Source organism: Symsagittifera roscoffensis, chromosome 1 (genome assembly GCF_963678635.1).
Source record: "Symsagittifera roscoffensis chromosome 1, txSymRosc1.1, whole genome shotgun sequence".
In the NCBI taxonomy this organism is placed as follows: Eukaryota; Metazoa; Xenacoelomorpha; order Acoela; family Convolutidae; genus Symsagittifera; species Symsagittifera roscoffensis.
In genome coordinates, this window is record NC_087062.1 from 33,922,468 (window position 1) to 33,941,390 (window position 18,923).

General features: G+C 39.8%; 1 protein-coding gene across 1 annotated transcript in view; it reads right to left on the reverse strand.

The window, feature by feature from the left end:
- The window catches only part of LOC134843213 (sorting nexin-6-like), a 187,107-nt gene that overhangs the window by 54,188 nt on the left and 113,996 nt on the right, over nt 1-18,923 (reverse strand). The window contains exons 3-7 of the mRNA XM_063859593.1: nt 7,928-8,101; nt 7,600-7,710; nt 7,410-7,531; nt 6,088-6,307; nt 385-566 (exon numbers count right to left, since the gene is read on the reverse strand). Of these exons, the coding sequence (XP_063715663.1) occupies nt 385-566; nt 6,088-6,307; nt 7,410-7,531; nt 7,600-7,710; nt 7,928-8,101 (809 nt within the window). The remainder of the gene's footprint in view (nt 1-384; nt 567-6,087; nt 6,308-7,409; nt 7,532-7,599; nt 7,711-7,927; nt 8,102-18,923) is intronic.

Genomic DNA, 18,923 nt, shown 5'->3' on the forward strand with positions numbered 1-18,923 from the left:
TCGATGCTAAGATTTGAAAAACTTGAAAGCAATCTGATACCCCTCTAAAAAATTTTAAATAATGTTCCAAATAGAACAAGGGATGCAATACTTGCATTTTGGCAATCCTTGCAATAAATACTCTCATTTTTTTTATTGACTGAGGTGCAGTTTTTTATACAAGGAGAAAATTTCTATAGAGTCGAGGTAGCAGATAACGTTACCACTTTTTGTCTACCATTGTTATCGAACTGTTTTTGAATTAAGGTTGTTTCCCCAACTAATTAAACTTTGAGCACGCCTGGAGTGTTTGATTGAAAAATCCGCGGAAAACTTGCTTCCATTATAACAACTTTTTGCGATAAACATGCGTTCAACATTAGAACAGACTAGACAGAGGCGTACTTATTTATTTCGGGTCCCTCCATAGTTGCGAGATCTCCGAATACGACGGCTATTTTGAGCAGGTAATTGGAGACTCTTTTCATGGCGCACACTACCAGCTCAGAATGTCTGGCCGCAATAGTCACTCTCCTACTGTACTCCACCAGACTAGTCTTCTGTTCCTCGTAAAACGGGTCCACGTCCTAAACCCACATGAAATAGTGATCTACCCACACAAATGATCAACGCAATCAACGGTAGTGCCCACGACAACTAAAGACAGCTCACATTTAACGTGAGCAACAACTCGCAAAGTTCAATAATTGATTTAAAACGCTTAATTTGCGACTAGTGAATGCTTAGGTTGCTTCGCTCCGCTACTCTTGTGCTTGATACGAGTGGTATAATGCGCGTGAATTAGTTATACCTCTAGCCTAGAAGGTTTTCATTTGTAGGTAAAGGGTTTTGTACAACTGGTTACCAATTTTGCTAAATGAGTGGAGCGGTGGTGAAGTCGTAACAACTCCGCCTCTCAATCGAAAGGTAGAATGTTCGAGGCCTCCCATGATCCGTGATCGTTGCTTGAGGGTGAGTCAACACTGCTGTTTTTTTGGCCGGGAAACAAAGCCAAAAATGCATACAGACCTTAACCAGGGGCACAACAGCTGTTCTTTTTGGATCAATAGTCGTAACCTAATCTAAGGAGGAATTTTCTGCCATTTCTGTAGTTCTAGCAAAAAAAGCTAGATCTACCAACATTTTTATAAATTTGTCTCGATTTGCCTTGAATCAAGTTAATTTTAGGAAAAACATGCAGAGTTAGACAAGTAGATGTTCAACTAGCATCGGAACAAAACTTACTAAGCGGTAAGTAAGAAAAAGCCAACGATTCTTAAGCAGACACCCATTGAGCCAAAAAAATACTTCTAAGAAACTATTGACGCCTCCGTCAAAAGACACACGCATAAAAATCTTGCTTCGCTCATCAAACGATGCATTATGAGGCCGAATATGCAATGAGATTATACCCAAAACGGAATCAGTAAATTTAATGCCAACAAAAAACAAACTTCGCTGTTCAAAATGCAGACACGCTCAAAATAAGTCTGTTTGTTTGTTAGCGAGCACAGATTAGAGACAAAAACTCAATGAGTGTTTTGATGAAAGAAGTCTATATTACGATTTGAGAACTTTGTAAAAGACATTTTTTATAGAAAAACGCAAAATTTCCGCAAAAAACTCCGAAGGGAACTAAGCCAACAAAGTTCGGCCGGACTCGGACTCCAAGAATTTGTCGGCTCAAGCATGAGGTCACTTTCTACGCCAGATGAGCTGAATGGTTGAACTTATTATAAAGCAAATTAAAACCCGAGTAAAAAATCACGAGCGAAATCTGTTAACTTTCACTGTTCTTAATGAGGGAAAAGTCTAGTGCCCAATTGCAATAGTCATGCTTTTCACATGGGTACAGACTAAAACTAATGATTGAATCTCCATTTTAATTTTGTTTAAAAATTCAAACAGGTTTTTCTCGACAATGCGAAAATTGATTGAATTTTCATTAACGTTAATTAAATCACGAATCATTTCACGCTTTCTGACAATTCATTGAGGTACCGGACTTTGGTTGGAAAAAAGTATAAAAAATCACCCGGACGCAAACTTCATTTCAATTTCATAGTAGGAACAATCTACACAGACAAACGCCTCCCTTGTCGCAACAGCACTTATTTAAAGAGTGCACGGCGGTTAAGAAGAGATATCATTGCAAGCTAACAGACAGTAAATGAAAAAAATCCACAAAGTCGAAAGAAAATGAAAAAATTACAGAAAAAAAAACAAATATTTCAAAATCTTGTCAATATTGATGTTCAAGTTGAAAAAAAAATCTTATTTTTTGCCCAGATAAACAATCATAGGCATTAAATAAGTATTCAGAATCATTTATCGACGGGCAAACGAACCAACAACAGTTGGGCAAACAAAATTGTTGTCTTCGAAATTTTTAGAAGTTAACGCTCCCCCATCCTGAAATCCAAAAATCATATTTTTTTTACTTCAAACGACGCAATTTTAGTCGTTCACAGGCGTAACCGTTGCCTCAAAAATGCCGCAAAATCTAAGAAACTTGAAATAATTTTAAGCCAAAATATTAACCGAGGCGAAGTTGCGTTTGGAAAAAAAAACAATTGAGAAAACGGCACAAAATAAGCTGTAAACATGGAATAAGAAAAAAAATTACACAGAGGCGAAGCGAGCTTCGCACCACTTGCGATACAACACAAACATTAAAAAACATAAGTCGACAAAAATTAAATGTTGAAAAAACTAGTGAGCCAAAAATTTCGTATGTCGATAAAAAAGATCAGGCCCAGCTAAAGATGGAGGAGGTACGTGTTTGATATTGCATAAATTTGCTATCCTGGCGCGGCACGAAAAAAAATGATTGCAAAAATTGGACTTTGTCCAAAACCTTTGGTGTTTCTCTTAAAATAAATGAGAAGAGTAAAATTTTTTTGTGATAATTAATTTTCACAAGGAGATAATACTTCTCTTAGAAAAATTAAGGAGCCGCCGCTTCTGCAGGAAACATTATCGCAAACGGTTCTTTCAGTTGAACTTTTCAGCTAAGATTTGATAGTGCGAATTTAAAAAAAATCAAGTTTCTAAAAAACGGTCAAAAAATCTAAAAACCGGTCAAAGGATTTCGAAAATCCACGACATTTTTCTGTAGAGTAGGTTGAGGCCACTTAAGCAGAGAAGATTCTCAAAACCGTGTTTCTCGATTGAACACAACCTGAGAATTGGCAGGAAGTTTTCGCGTAAAACCAAAAGTTTGCAAACAACTGTTAAAATTTCAATTTTCGACTTGTTTGAAGGCCATAACCTTTTTCTTAAACAAACTGGGCAAAGCCAGTTAGAAAAGTACGCTTGCTTTCAACAACCTTTTGTTTTGATTAAAGCTATGATAGCAGGTTTGGCAGGTCAACTTATCAAAAACTTAACAATTCTGGTATCATAGCTTTTTGCGTAAAAAAATAAGGCGTATCCGCTGATGCAGAAGGGATTCAAGCCACCTGTAATTTCGATTGAACTCAAAATCTCAGATTTTGGAGTTTAATTCTAAAGAAATGTCAATAACTTTTACAAAAAACGGCCAAAAACTAAAATTTTGACTTTTCTGATGGCCATATCTTTATTTGTAAATAATGGGCGTAGCTGCTTATTCAGGGAGCTTTTCGAAACCTCTCTAATCATTGAAACTGAAAACTTAGATTTGAGAGTGGTATGTTTTGAAAAAACGAAAAAAAAAAATCAAAAACATGGGTCAAATATTCCCACAAGAGATTTTTTCGAAGGCTGTAGACAGAGGGGTCAAGTAAAAAAAAGACTCTGAGGGAATATACAGGCACACACGTGAAGAGGCGGTCTTTTAATTGATGCACGTTTTTGATAATTAGAAGAATCTGAGAAAAACTAAAATTCTTTCAATGAATTTGGAAATAATTTTCCACAAAAAACCGATTGTTACACATACAACCAACATGAAAAGTTCGGAGGGGAGTGCTCAAGTTGGGTTTCCCCTGAAACGATCCAAAATAAAGTCATTAAGCCGATAAAAAAAGGCAAAAACATTTGGGCTGAAGAATTTTTTTCTAAGCGAAACAAAAACAAACAAAGAAAAACGAAGTCAAGGTAAGTAAATTACAAATTGTAGGAGCAAATCAAACACTAAAAGCAACATGAACGAGAAATGCGGGCAGCAAAAAACGATTTCAAGGTGTGACAACTATAAGTATTAACCAAAATCTCTTAGGCAGAAAATTTTTTCAAGCGAAAGAAAAAATTAAAAAAGGAAAAATATAGGAGTCAAAGTTAGAAAAATTAAAAATTGCAGAAGAAAATGAAAACAAAAGAAGCATCTAAATTGAAAACTGCATACAGCAAAAAAATTAAATAAGCCTTAAAAACATAAGCAGACAATAAAAAGCCGTCAATTTTTTTTTTTGAAACGGAGAATATTCCCGTTTACAAAAAAAATAGATCCTGGTCAATTTCAAACCCAGGACCTTTGCCATCCCAGGCATATTCGTTACCTCCAGGCTAAGTTTGCCGGGAGCGCGTAGAAGTTTGAATTCTTTATGAACTAATATACAAGTGATTCTGTTAAACAAGCTGTTAACCCGAAAAAGTCTATATTCAAGTCAAATAAGAACTATCTGTGGAGATTCGAATTTACGACCGGGAGATTTGGAGTCGCGCGTCCTCTCATCTGCACCACGAGCCCTTGAAAATCTACTAATATAAGCTACCAATAAAGCAGTGCAGCAAACGTGGCACCAGATATAAAGACACAAATTTTGTATGTAACAATTTGGAATATAAAACTAACTTTAATAAATTGGAAAACATGAAGCCAACTTATGATTGAGCTATGCATTTCAAACAAATTGCCAGAAACATTGAGTTGGAAAACTTCTGAAATGAAATTTTTAATATTGCACTGTTGTTCGAAACTAACAGATTTTTCGGTTCATTTGATATCCCAAAATTCCCAAAATGGCACCAACATTTGCCACTTAGAATGGTAAAAATTATCGTTCTAAAATACGACGCTCGCTAAAGTTCGAGGTGTAAATAACTAGATTGATTTTGTTTAACATGTTAACATCAAAAACGCCTTCATCCCGGTTTGATAACGCTTGCTAATTGCAAGCGTAAGCAAGGATGGCCAGTTACTGTGCAAGTAGCACAGAATGTTCCGAATATTGTCTTAAAAAATACAAAAAGTTTTTTCAAATTAAATTAGTCGTTTTTTTCTGCATGGTGTGATAAAAGATATAAATGAAAAAATAGAACTTAAGCATACTCGATACTCATAGTAAAGTAGGCAAATTGGAAATCAATTTTTGCAACAAAAAATGACAAGAAAAACCAAAAAAAAAATAATTGAAACGGCTTTTAGGCCTGCACGCTCACCTTATTAGCTCAAAATTAGAACAAAAATTTCAACCGGTTTTTCTTGACACTGGGAAAAAAACTTTTGGATTTTATTGAATGCCGTTCAAATCACAACTGAAAGGGATTATTTACTTTGATATATCACCCAAACCAGTCCGATGATTATTTGTAGTACCTAACTTTGCGTGAACAAAAACGTAGAAAAAACTAAAACACACCCAAACACAAAACGCCTCCACATTTTTCAAATGGTCGGAACAAAAACCGGTTAATGTTTTCTCTCGCTTCAAGCACAAAATTTACCTGAAAACCCCTAAGGACAACTAATTTATCCAAAGATTATTTCCGAGAGAGAGAGAGTGAGGCGAGAGCAACAGACGGATAGATTTCTCAAAGATGATTTCAACAGAGATAAGCTTACAAGAGAGCGTAATAATATAAACTGTCAGGAAAAGAACCAACATGATCAAATGCATCTATCAGAAAATGGTGGAAGAAATGGAATATTTCCTTGACCTTGAACGAATAAATCATAAACCCGATTAATTTAAAACTATTAATCTATCTGCGTAAATTTGCATGTTATCTACCCGCCAAATGATGATAAATTAAAGTGGAACTTTTAAAATCAAAACTGGATCAAGTTTGCCAACCAAGGCTCAATTTCCGGACCAACTGGATCAACGCAACCTTTCAGTCTTTTATTCATTAGTAAGATGAAATTAATGAACCCATAGAGCGATGTTTTAATTTAAGACTTGCCTTCTGGGTGGCTAGCACGATTTCGTCTATGGACTTGGACATGCCCTTGATGAATCCCTGGAGTGCGTCCTTCTTGCTTCTCACTCGCACCATCAGGTCTTGCTCGTACTCCAGAAACACCTGAAAGCTGTGGTCATTCTGGAATATACTGTGCTTCGCTAATCTCTGAAGAAACATCTCGTGCATTGCAACTGTTTTCTTAAACGTCGCCAGATACTCACTAAAGCAGCACAATACGAACTTTTATGGATGTAACTAACGAAAACAAAACGATGCATCGAAGTACTATTCCAACAAACTTACAACTATACTAAACCGCATCATAGCCAATTATCAGTTCAAAAATATAAGCTAATGAATTCACAGAAACCAGATAAAAAAACGGAACTGACGGGCTGCTGTGATACCAGGATTTTTGCCAAAAAAACAATTCTTTAATATAAACAAAAACCAAACCACTAGAAAATCAATATTATCATAAATCAATTTATAGATTTTTCCAGAAAAAAACGTCATGACCTATTAGGGTGTTTTCACTGCGTTCATTGACACTTAATACGCGGCCTGAAATTAATGTCAAGCTCCGACTTTTTTGGCTAGGAAGCGCAAAGATTTTTTGACTTATCGCAAGAGTAACACTGAGGCGAAGCAAGAGTAACACTGTATTTTTTGTTGCGATACAACAAAAAAAGCAATGCAAGCTAGCAGACAGGAAGAGCAAGCCATCAAACCCAAAAAAAAACGAAAAAAAATTCAAAAAATCACAACTTCACAAAAAATCAAAATGTTGTCTAAAATCATGTTCTCTTAGCTGAAAACACAATCGACGGCAATTAATGAAAATTCGAAAAATAATTAACAAGCGGCAGCTGAGCCGACGAAACTTAAATAATTTCCCATAGAACCAAAAATATAATTGTTGTCATGAAAAAATTTTAACTGAAACTTTTATTCTGAGAATTGTAGCAAAATAAATGAAGACAAGGCTAGAAAAATTAACAACTGCAGGAGTAATTCAAAAACATTAAAAGGAACTTCTTTGAAAATTGCGTACTACGTTAAAACTGCGAAAAATGTGAGTGAAACAATTTTTACCCGAAAAAAGTCTATATTCCAATTTGCTAACTCTTGCTCATCGCAAGCGTAATGATAGCATTAGGACGTTTCAAAATCTTTAATTAATTTAATTTTCGAGCTCACTGTAGAACAATACAAAATTCATCGGGCAAAGTAGGGTAAAACAGAATTAAAGTTCAGAGTGAGAGCCTATAGAAAATTTAAGGTAACCAGAATTAGATGAGTGCGTAGACAACATCACTCACGCTTCCAACTCCTGTTTCATCTTGGTGAACTCCTCCTTCGTCATAACATTCTCCCCCTCGCTTAACTTTTGCAGTTTCTCCCGTGATGCGTCAAAATTAGGTTTTGGAGGTGCCGGGGGAATCTAACAACAATAAATATGGATTTCTTCCAAAGACATTAGCTAACTGAGTCCAATTTCAATCCACTTACGATATATCCGGCGTATTGTTCCTGGCTTTTGAGTGTGTCGTGAAGCCAAATGAACTCTTCGTGTTCTCTCTGGACAGATATTTCCTTTTTAGCAAAGGCTTTGTGCGTGGTCTGAAACAAATTTATTTCAAATAATTTTTATTTCTTTAAAAATTTAACGAATTAATTTTTTATTCTTGAAGACCATGTAGCTATAATCCACTATGTTAAAACTGCTGTTTTCAAAGTTATGCAATTGAGCAAAAAGTTTTGATCAATACTTCTCGGTTTGCTCCTACGAGTAACAGGAAGTCACATGGTGACTACGGCTACAATTTTTCCAACTCACTTTAGTGTGGATTGTGAATTTGACTTTGTTGCTTTCTGAAACGGCATCTGAGATATCTACAGCTATCAAGCTGGCGTCTCCATTCAGCACGTTGTTGGCTGAGATGGGATCCGAAAGGACACTGGATTGACCGTCTTGAAGTGCAGATCCATTCGACTCTTCTCTGATGTGCGCCTGAAAGGACAGAATTATTCAGATGCTAGTCCTATTTAGAATAGCGTGAAGGAAACATTATGAAAAAACATTATGAAACATTATGGAGAAAAAAACACTTCTTAACCACTCAGTGATGACCATTTTAATAATCTCTCAAATTGATCGGGCTAACAACATGCCCTTGTATAATTTCAAACAAATTTTGTCTGTTTATATGGCAAATCATTCGTGAAATCTACCCCCTCGCAATCTGAAGGTGGAACTTTTTCTTAAAATTTAAGAAAAGCTGAACTTCGATTAATAATAATAACCCAATGTAACACAAACGTAGCATGAAAAACAGCAGATTCGAGCAGCCTTTTTAGAAGGCACCAATCGCAATCCTTGACAGTACTCTGACAGCACACAACTACTGGATTGGGAATTTCAAGTTTGTGAATTTTTTTGTAATTTGAGTTTTCTGAAAAATTTCTGAAAAAATCACAAAAATCATCGTATCTCGTAAACTAAAAAAAAAATTTGGGCATTCCTAATTCGTGGCCAAATTCACAACCCCTGAGATCACTCTGACAGCCCCCAGCTACAGGTAAGAAACTTCAAATTTTCAAAAAAAAATTTAATTTCGATTTTTTTTAAATCACAAAAAACGTCATATCTGGAAAACTACAAGGTTTAGAGCGGTCATATTTGGAGGCAAAAATTGCAACTAATGAGTCTGCCCTGAGAGATCCTCAATATAGAGATGGGAACTTCAATTTTGTGAATTTTCTTATACCTAATTTCTCTGAAAAAAAGTTTAAAAATCTTAAAAAACGTCGTATCGCGAAAACTACAAGGACTCGAGCAGTTATATTCAGAGGCAAGATTCGCAATCCCTGAGAGTACCCACACAGTTTCCAACAACAGGATTGAGATCTTCAAAGTTTTGGATCTTTCTAAAATCTAATTTTTTTGAAAAAATTTTTGAAAAAATCATAAAAATCATATCTCGAAAACTACACAGATTTGAGAAGTGAGATTTGCAGGCAAGATTCGCAACCCCTGAGAGTACCCTGACAGCACCCAACTACAGGGTTAAGAGTTTCAATTTAAAGAAATTTTCGAAATTTAAGTTTCCTGGAAATTTTTGATTAAATAAAAAAAAACGTCGTCTCTCGTAAGCTAAAAGGATTTGGTTATTCATATATAGAGGCCAGAATCACAAAAGCTGGGAAAATCCTGACAGCATTCCACTATAGAGTTGCTAAAGTCAAACTTGATGAGATAAACGCTGAATTTAAACTGGAAAAACGAAAAAAAAAACTTACGATATATCTTAAGCGTGCAAAAACACTTTTGTTAAACATGCAATAACAATATGTTGGAAAAGCTTAAGCATGGCGAGATAGTGAAGCCCGCATTTAAGTATATAATAATAATAGATGGCGAAAAAATTTTAAGCCGAGCAAAAAAAAAACTTAAAAAAAACTATATGTGACATTCGACCAGAATGCACCAAAATGCAAACGCAGCAATTTCGAGTTTGTAGCAGCGAACCTTCCGAATTGGCGATTTTGAAGGAATAAGAGCGTTATTTGAACGATTGGACAAATCGGGAAGGCTGAAGGATTTGGAAAATCCTAAATTTTTAAAATTCGAATTGATGACGTAACAATTCTAAGAAACGTCAAAAACGGCCATTTTAGAGAAAAAACCGAAACGAAACACAACAACATTAGTTGCGATAGCGATAACGACGAGAATTGTGATTGGAAAACAACAACAAATTGCAGAAGTAGCAGAGACCGTTCCGAGTTGCAACTATTGTGTCGCTACAATAGTTGCAAGGCCGTTGCGAACAACGGTGAAGGGTGGAAGACAGCCTTCCGGAAGGAGAATAAGAGTCTTATTTCCCCGGATTCAAGAATCCGGAGGGGTCTCGAGACTGGAACTTTTATCATCCTATATAACTTTTAGCTTCCCTATTATGTCCTGAATTGAATTTAATTAACATCTGAATTCATTCTGCTAAGATGAGAAGCTAGGAGTTGGGGGAAAGGGTTGATCCATCTTCGATGGAGATGATGATTTTTATCTACTGAACAAAAACAATAATAATTCAATAAATAGTAGTAGCCCTGATTTTAGGAGTGACCTCGTGGTCTGGGGATACTGAGACCCCGCCATGAGCTCACTATTTCTGCATGTAATCTAGTTAATTTGAGTGTTTTGACCGAAGCCGAAAGCAGCAACGTTTTTGTCGACCCGATGTTAGAAAGACCACCCAAAGTACTGGCTTGGTAGAGACGGTGATAAGCATGTAAAGCTCTGTTCAGACGTTAGCCAGTCGTCTTAGGACCTAGTTTTATTTTCCGTCGATATGTATCTTCCGGGCGAATGTTACATAGATGTTTTTATGGCGCTCCTGGGTGTTATTCTTTTTAACATCATGACCGGCAGAACCGTTGACGAGCACTCCGCGCCGAGCGGATGCTCACATTAACGCCCTTAATAGGCCTAAACCGCCGGGGCGGAAGGGTAGTTCGGAACGCGGAAGCCTTCCGGATTACCGTGAATAGCTTTTTAACCTAGTTAAGACCGAAAATTCACGAATCAGGAAGGGTGGGGGGATCGGCCATTCCCTCGTTCCCTGAGAGGTTTGTGACCAAAAACACTTAAAGATATATATATATATAACCAAACAAAAAGTAGTATACTACCCAAGAAAAACAAAAAACATAAAAAAATAACCGAAAAAACCAAAAACAGTAAAAAAGTAAAAAAAATCAGTAGAAATCATCCCCCCAGACAAGATGTGATCCGACCCCCCCCCGTTTGTTGTTGATAGATATATTGTTGTTACAGGCATTTATATCAGTCAGGATCGTTACGATCAATTTTGTGGCCCGTTTGTGAGGCTTGTACTGTAGGGTTATTTGAGCATTTAAGCACGTTAATGATAAATTGCGCTCAATCCGGAAGGGTCAGCTGATTTGCGCTCAATCCGGAGGGGTCTTGGGAGAAGACTGATCCGGCAAGCAGTACAATGAGCAACAAGAAGGGGCTCAGCGACAACAACAATCGACTGTTGGGTATCGTTAACAAGTTTTGTATCCCTTTTGGTACAAAAATTAAGATAGTAATCTGTGGGAAGCTCGACAGTGCTGCACTGTAGTGACCCTTCACAGAACTGCGAATATCCGAGTTAAGCACCTTAATTCGGATATTAAACAAACCCGGAGGGGTATAGTTTTACTAATATTATTACTTATATAGCCTATATTAATACTCCTATACCGTTTTCAGTGAAAAACACAGAAAGCAGACCGGTTTTTAGGGTCAAAATAGCGATATTTTTATCCCACCCACAAATCGCGATTTTTGAGATATCGATATTTTTTGAAACGGAAAAAAGCGCTACAGTAGTGTGTTACATCGTAACTGCACTACTATAATAGATAGAACCTGTTAAGTTTAGTTCGGAAGTGGTTGGAACTATCTTTGAACCAAAAACCGAATTTTCGTGATTTTTGAGAAAACGGAACACTTTAAGTTCAGAAAATTTTTTGAAATTTTTGAGTTAGGACAGTAAAAGATAGTTGTTCGGACAACGTCCACTAGTGAATCTACAAGCTTTAAAACCCGCTTCCCGAAAGCCTTCCGGGTTGCAGAGAAATCGAACTTAACGTGTTTGATTTGGTGGATTCATCAATCCGGAGGGGTACAGGTAGCATAGTTTTTCGCAAATTTTTTCAACTAAAGCGTTTTAGATCGGGTCTTTTGCTTTGAACTAGAAGAGTATAGGCCTTCTGAGCTCGGATCAATAATTTTCAGGTCGAAAAGAACAGAATTGCGGAAAAAGTTAGGCGGAACCTATAAGAGAGAAATTTTTTGACTTAAGAAAAAAGACGTTTTGGTTAATAACTTTGGAACTACTGGACAGATCCAGTTAATCTTGGTACCAATAGATCAGAAATTAGCTGAGCTTACTGATAGGGACAAAAGTTTTTTCGAAAAAGTACGCGTGAAAAGTTTTTGAGATTGTTTTTAGCAAATTCACCAATTTGGGAGGGTAGACCCTTCACGTTTTATAAATTTTTTTAGGAAAGCCCTTACACCCCTACCAAAATGTAATAGCGGTTGAATAAAGTAACTTTAGGCTGTTCTAGACGAAAAGGGAAGGCTAAAGGCACAGGAAAACCTTAATCGAGCCGAAGTTAGGCTAGCGATAAGGCCCTTCACCGTTAGCGTGAATTGTCAAATAAGAGGCTTAACTTCAATCCGGAAGGGTCTAGGAAAGCCTTACATAGCCTTCCTAGTTAATCTAAAAAGCAAAATAGCATCGGAGAACGTATCCGGAGGATTATAGGTTGAAAAAAGGAAATCTCCGAAAAGCTACTTTTACAAAACCAAAGGGCTCCCAATCCGGAGGGGTCGAAATTTTTTTCAAATTTCGGAGGGGTCCGAATCCGGAGGGGTCTAATATTTGCTAACTCAGAGGGGTCCCAATCCGGAGGGGTCTTATATTTGCTAACTCAGAGGGGTCCCAATCCGGAGGGGTCTTACATTTGCTAACTCAGAGGGGTTCCAATCCGGAGGGGTCTAAATTTTGCCAATCCGGAGGGGTCTCAATTTTGCCAGCCCGGAAGGGTATTATTTTATTAAAGGACTTAGGTAAACAGAAGAAAGACTACAGTGAGAGGTATTAGGTTATTAACAGACAGGCTAGGAATCAGTGACTGCACTGGTAACTTGCCTTTCAATAAAGACCAGACCAAAACAAAACATTCGCGACACTAAGTCTAAGCTAAAAAGAGCGTAATTCATTGGTGTAGATTGAAACCCAATACGTTTTTGTGAAAAGTGACTGCCCTGAGGATTTTAGTAGGTCTAACTCGGGCAGTCCGAAGGCAGATAGGTAACACAGTACTCGGTGGGTGCAATAGACGCCCACTTGAGAAAATTACTGCCTTCAAAGTTTTGTCTGTTTTGTGCAGCACCAAGCAGGGAAAGCTTTTTCTGTAAAATATAAGTTCGACTATTGTACTGCGACCGACTAAACGTACAATACACATACGTTTTTTTATATAGAGGTATTCATATTCTGTCATTATATATTTTTTTTGTTTTTGATTTTAAATCAACATAATTTGTGCTTGATTAGGTAGTGAGTACACTATCTTTTAAATTGACTGATATCATCATATTGTGCTAGTACTCAAATATTACGACCGATAATCGGTTAGTGTGAATAAGTTATATACAAACTGTACTCTGATAACATACAGGGATTCGTGGTCACTATTTAATAGAATCTTGTGAAATTTATTGTGTTGTGTCATTATTATTGATAGTCAAACTATAAAGTCACTACCAATCGAATTGAGTGTATAGGCATTAAGAAGTGACAAATTGAGAATGAGTCTAGACAAGTCAAGGATACCTAAACGAGGTAATAGCTCTAGGAAATTCATACCTAAAAAGCAAAGAAAAACAATGACCGACCCTTTTCTGGATCGGATCAAACGAGCCCGGACCGACAAAGGGGAGACGGTTTCAGGCAGAATGGTTGAAACGAGGAGTCAGAAGACCTCAGAAGAGAGAAAAGAAATGTTAGAAGTGGAGGTCAATACGGACCAGGCCATGAATGACAACCAGGAAGTACATGGACTGGAAGGGAGAGGCAGAAGGCTGGCGAGTGAATCTACTCCGGTAGAGCAAGGCCATGATTTTGCCACTTCCACCGGGACATTGGATCGAGAGGAGATGTCGGAACTGTCCGACATTTCAACTGAAATAGTGACAACTAGAAGATCTCCAACAGACAACACCATGATGGCAGGCGGGACTGAGAAACAAACAACGTCCTCATCGTTCTCAGAAAGAATGAGGAACACCTTAGGAAACATCTTTCCATTCACCATGGGAGTGGGCACAGGAAATGAAGGTGAATCCCAGGAGGAGGAGGAGGACGAAGAAGAGCAAGTGGACTTTGGGTCTCAAGTCAGCCTCAATAGTTCGACCCAGGAGAATGAGGCATACGTCGGAAGAGAGACTGGAACCATGGACAAATTTGGTGTGGTGAGAACGATAAGCAAAAAGGTAAACACACCGGGCCAGTCGAGAGGCTTCGCGATTATGACAAATTCAGAGCCGCAAACTGGGGAGAGTAGAAACAAAGGGCTAGGCAACGCATTGGCGAATCCTGAAGTGGATAATGAAAAGACGTCGAGGCAGAGAGTCAAGGCCCGAATCTCGACCAGCACGAAGCTACCTGGGACCGACTGGGTTACACCACCACTAGTGACGCCACTCGTGGATAACGGAGCAGCACTAGAAGAAGCCTTGAACAACATAGTGGGCAATATAGAAGAACAAAATGAACAGATGTCCATAAGAATGAGTGAACTAGAAAGAGCAGTTCACATTGAAAGAGAAAGTCTGCGGGAAGAAATAAACCGCAACAGACAAGAAGTTGACAGAAGCGAAAAACGCTTGAAAGAAAGAACGGACGAACATATGACGAGGAACTTGTCTAGAATGACAAGAGAAGCGGACCAGAGAGAGTTACGCTTAAGAGACGACATGGAGAAGTTAAGAATTCAGCAAGAGCAGTCTCTTGGGACTCTTGACACAAAGATAGACGCGATGATGGAGAGGCGAACTCAGGCTATCATGGATAGGTTGGACGGGCTACTAGGCAGCAAGAGTGGACAAAAAGGAGGGGAACCGAACTCGGGAGGTCCCAGCAGGGAGCCGAAGGATAACTTCAATGACCATCAAAGGAGGAGGACATATGGATCCACTAGAGGTAGGGGCAGTTCATCAGGCTATGCCACAAGGGATAAAAGAACATGGGGCCCGAACAGTAGAGCAAGTTCAACGGGGAACAGACAGACCTCTAACGAACGACCAACGCAAGGCACAAATGCGACTGGGAGAAGTGATTCCGGTAACAGGAGATATGCGAGCCCAGGGAGGAGTCATGTGGGCCAAGGGGGAAACATTCATGGCGATTCGGATTGCAGGGATGCACCGAATACAGAGCCTTTGACAAGGTGTGAGGACACTCAGGCGGGACACTAAGGGATGCTACGGCAATGGCCACAGCATTTGAACCCCTAAACAGGTCTTTGGAGACATTCCTTACAACGTTATCCAGAACCAATGAACGCAGTGAGAAGTCCAGAAGAGTCTTTAAGAAACCAAGATGCTATAAAGATGAATCTGATGGCTGTATCGATACCTGGATAGAGGTAATGAAACTGCATTTCGAGGAAGAGGATTTATCGGAAAGACAAGAATGCAGTGCGCTTACCAGCAATTTGGAGGGGACAGCCCTGAACTGTGTCATGGCAAAGAAGCAATATCAGCGAGATACAGCTGAGAAAATCTTCGAAATCTTGTTGAACCGTTTTGGATCAGGGGTGCAGGGGCACCAAGCGATGATGCGCTTCGAGAAACGGAGACAACGAGAAGATGAAACGATAGACAAGTTTCTCGATGACTTGGAAATGCTGAGAAGACGCAGCCAACCGGATGAGTCGAACCGAAGGATGAACCTGGCAGTAGCCTCAAAATTCATCGATGGTGTGAATAATGATGAGCTTCGGACAATGCTGGCAACGCATTACACACCACTATCAACCAATGCGCCAACACCAGAGGAGTTGAGGCTCAAGTCAAAAGAATATCTTTTATTGAAACCTCCTTCGAGATCTGGTTATTATAAGAACAATTATGGCAATTTTAACAATGGGCCGGCAAACCAAGGGAACAACTGGTACAAACCGAGGGATGACATGGACAAGAGACGCTCTTGTGCCAATTGCAGTTCAACAGACCATCATGTGTCGGCATGCCCAACTTACAAACAAGGCATGAAAGCAATAGGCTTTAGCCTCGAGGAAGAAGATGCGTCAGAATTGGACCATGAGGATTTCATGAAAGGAGTAATTGCGAAATTCGGCCCGAGGTGTTTCTTTTGCAACTTGGAAGGTCATTTTAAATCAGATTGTCCGCTATTCTGGGATGCAGTGGCAGACATCAAGCATCCAAGGCATGAAGAAGCTTTGTCAGGAGTGAAAGCCAGCAAGGCTCGCCTGTTGAGTGAAGCGGAGGCACGCAGAAAAGACAAACCTCAAGAGCTGGCGACGAAGAAAATGCAAGCGGTAACTGAAGAGACACGTGAACCGGAACCAGTGACTGCGGCCGATGACTTCAAGATTGATTATAGGGCAGCCGCGGGGGATGCTCTAAATAGAGTGCAGCAGGAACTGGTGACGAAAGAGATCGAAAAAATAGTGAAACTCGAACTGGAGAATGAGAAACTACAGGAGCAATTGAATACCTTCGAAGCAACGGAGGTCGAGGAGACTAAAGCACCAAGCAGTTTGAGCATGAAACTTAATGTGATCTCCGGTCAGAGGTTCGGCATGGTGCCACAAGGAAGCAAGATACAGTCGATAATTTCAGTGGCTGGACACCAGGTAATCAGAAATCTGAGTGAACCATCCGAGTTCACTTTGATGCATTTGGACACATATGCAGATTATCTGAGGCAGGTGGAGCCACGCACTGAGTCGAGAGCTGTGCGAGCACTACTAACAACGGGTGGCCCTCGCACAAAGAAACTTCATGGACGCTACCTGGAGGTCTATGGGCCGTATCAAGTGATGCTGAACGTGGATGGGATCAGTATCTACACTAGGACTTACGTAACAACAGACAGTGACCAGATAGGGCAGATCGATTTGGGTGAGGATGAACTCAAAGTCCGCAGGATAGGCCACGACGCCATGATGGAACAAGATGCAGTACATATTGGGTATGAAGCAGATGTGACCGCACATCTGCTCGACACCAACGGAAAGAAAATCGGAGTCACAGGGCTTCTGGACACAGAAGCGGTAGTGAGTGTGATGCCAATAAAAACTTGGGAAAGAATGGGCTTCACGAGGGAAGATCTGATTCCAACGAATCTCCGACTGGCCGCCGCATCTTTGGAAGAGCATCCTGGTGGTAGAAAATTTGGACGACCAATTCATCTTGAGCAGAGATTTCGTCAGGAATTTTGACGTGATGATTGACTTGAACAACGGTCTGATACGGATTAGAAACCCGGACCGGAAGTATGTTAAGAAACCAATTAATAGGATAATAACAGACGAAAACAAGGTACCAATTTTTTTAGATAGAAAAGTGAAGCTACAGCCAGGATAGGCTGTGGTGGCAATTTTTAGAATGAGAAATTTAAATTCGTTAAGCGATAGTAAACAGGTTTCTTTAGTACCGAATCCAAACAGCCAGAGTTCGGTGATTTTAGGCCGGAGCTTCTCGGTAACGCGAAACGGACTGTGTGTCAGTGTGTTATTGAACACACTGGACATCACGGTTTCAATCCAGCGTGGAAAGAAGCTTGGTTACGCTTTCCCGATGAGGACCGACTATGAGGAGACACAAAACTTGAAGAAACATAGTGTGAAAGACTGTCCTTATCATGCCAATAAAGATAGAATTTTAAAGAGGATTAATGAATTAAAATTTATTCATAATTTGTTTTCAACGAAATCCGAAACGGACGACGGCTTATTGAGCTGCTCGAATTTTCCGGAACGACCCTCGTCATATGAACTAGAATCTGACAAACCGGTTTTGCCAGAGATAGAACATTTAAAAGGGAAAATAGGTGAGGGAGATTTCGAAAAATTGCGGGACCTCTTAAATCGGAACGCAGATGTATTTTCAAAACATAAGGCGGATATCGGTTGCTGTAATTTCGTCGAACACGAAATCGAACTTGAAGAGTGCGCCGTTCCCCATAGGGAAGGCGCAAGACGAATGACGCCACACAAGTCGGAAGCGTGCCGAGCGGAAATTGAAATGTTGTTTGAATACGACATGATAGAACCCTCGAAATCGCCATGGGCTTGCGGGGTAGTAATGGCGAAAAAGAAAGGGGGCAGCTTAGGTTTTGTTGCGACTTTCGTTACTTGAACGCGGTAACGATAAAAGATGCGTACCCGATACCGCGAATAGACGAGAGCCTCTCTAAGCTTGGTGATGCCAAGTTCTTCACCACATTGGACTTGGTTTCTGCCTTCTGGCAGGCCCCCCTGCGGAAGAAGGACAGAGAGAAAAGCAGAATCGCGTGTGAGTTGGGGTTGTACCAGTGGAAGAGGATTGTGCAACGCAACAGCCTCGGCTTGTGCAACGCAACAGCCACTTTTCAAAGACTGATGGCTCAGGTTTTGACCAGAGTGACCAAGAAATACGGGCATCTCGTGATGTGTTACGTGGACGACGTGGTCATAGCGACACCGACCCTGGAAGACCACATTGATCGGCTCGATGAGGTCTTTGGATGCAAGAAGAGAGCAGGCTTGAAGTGCAAACCATCCAAATGTGAAATCCTTAGGGATTCAATCAAGTACCTGGGAAGAATGGTGGACAGGCATGGTGTGAGGCCGGACCCAGAAGCAGTAGAAGCAGTGTTGACATGGAAGGCTCCCAGAACGGACACACAGCTCCTGAGCTTCCTAGGGTTTGTCAACTACTACCGTGAGCTCATTAAAAGATATGCGGACAAGGTGTATCCGATGCAGAAGCTGATGCGCAACAAAGGGAAAAAGTTCGAATGGAACAATGAAGCACAAGTTGCCTTCGAGAACATAAAGCGGGAACTGTGCGAAGCGCCAGTGCTAGGCATGCCTACAGAAAAGGGCATGTATGTTCTTGACACAGACGCATCGGTAGTAGCCATCTCTTGAGTGACACTGAGATGAAGTATGGCGCACCAAATGCAGAAATGTTTGCAGTAGTCACATTTGTGGAAAAAAAACCGCGCATACTTAGGGAGCGC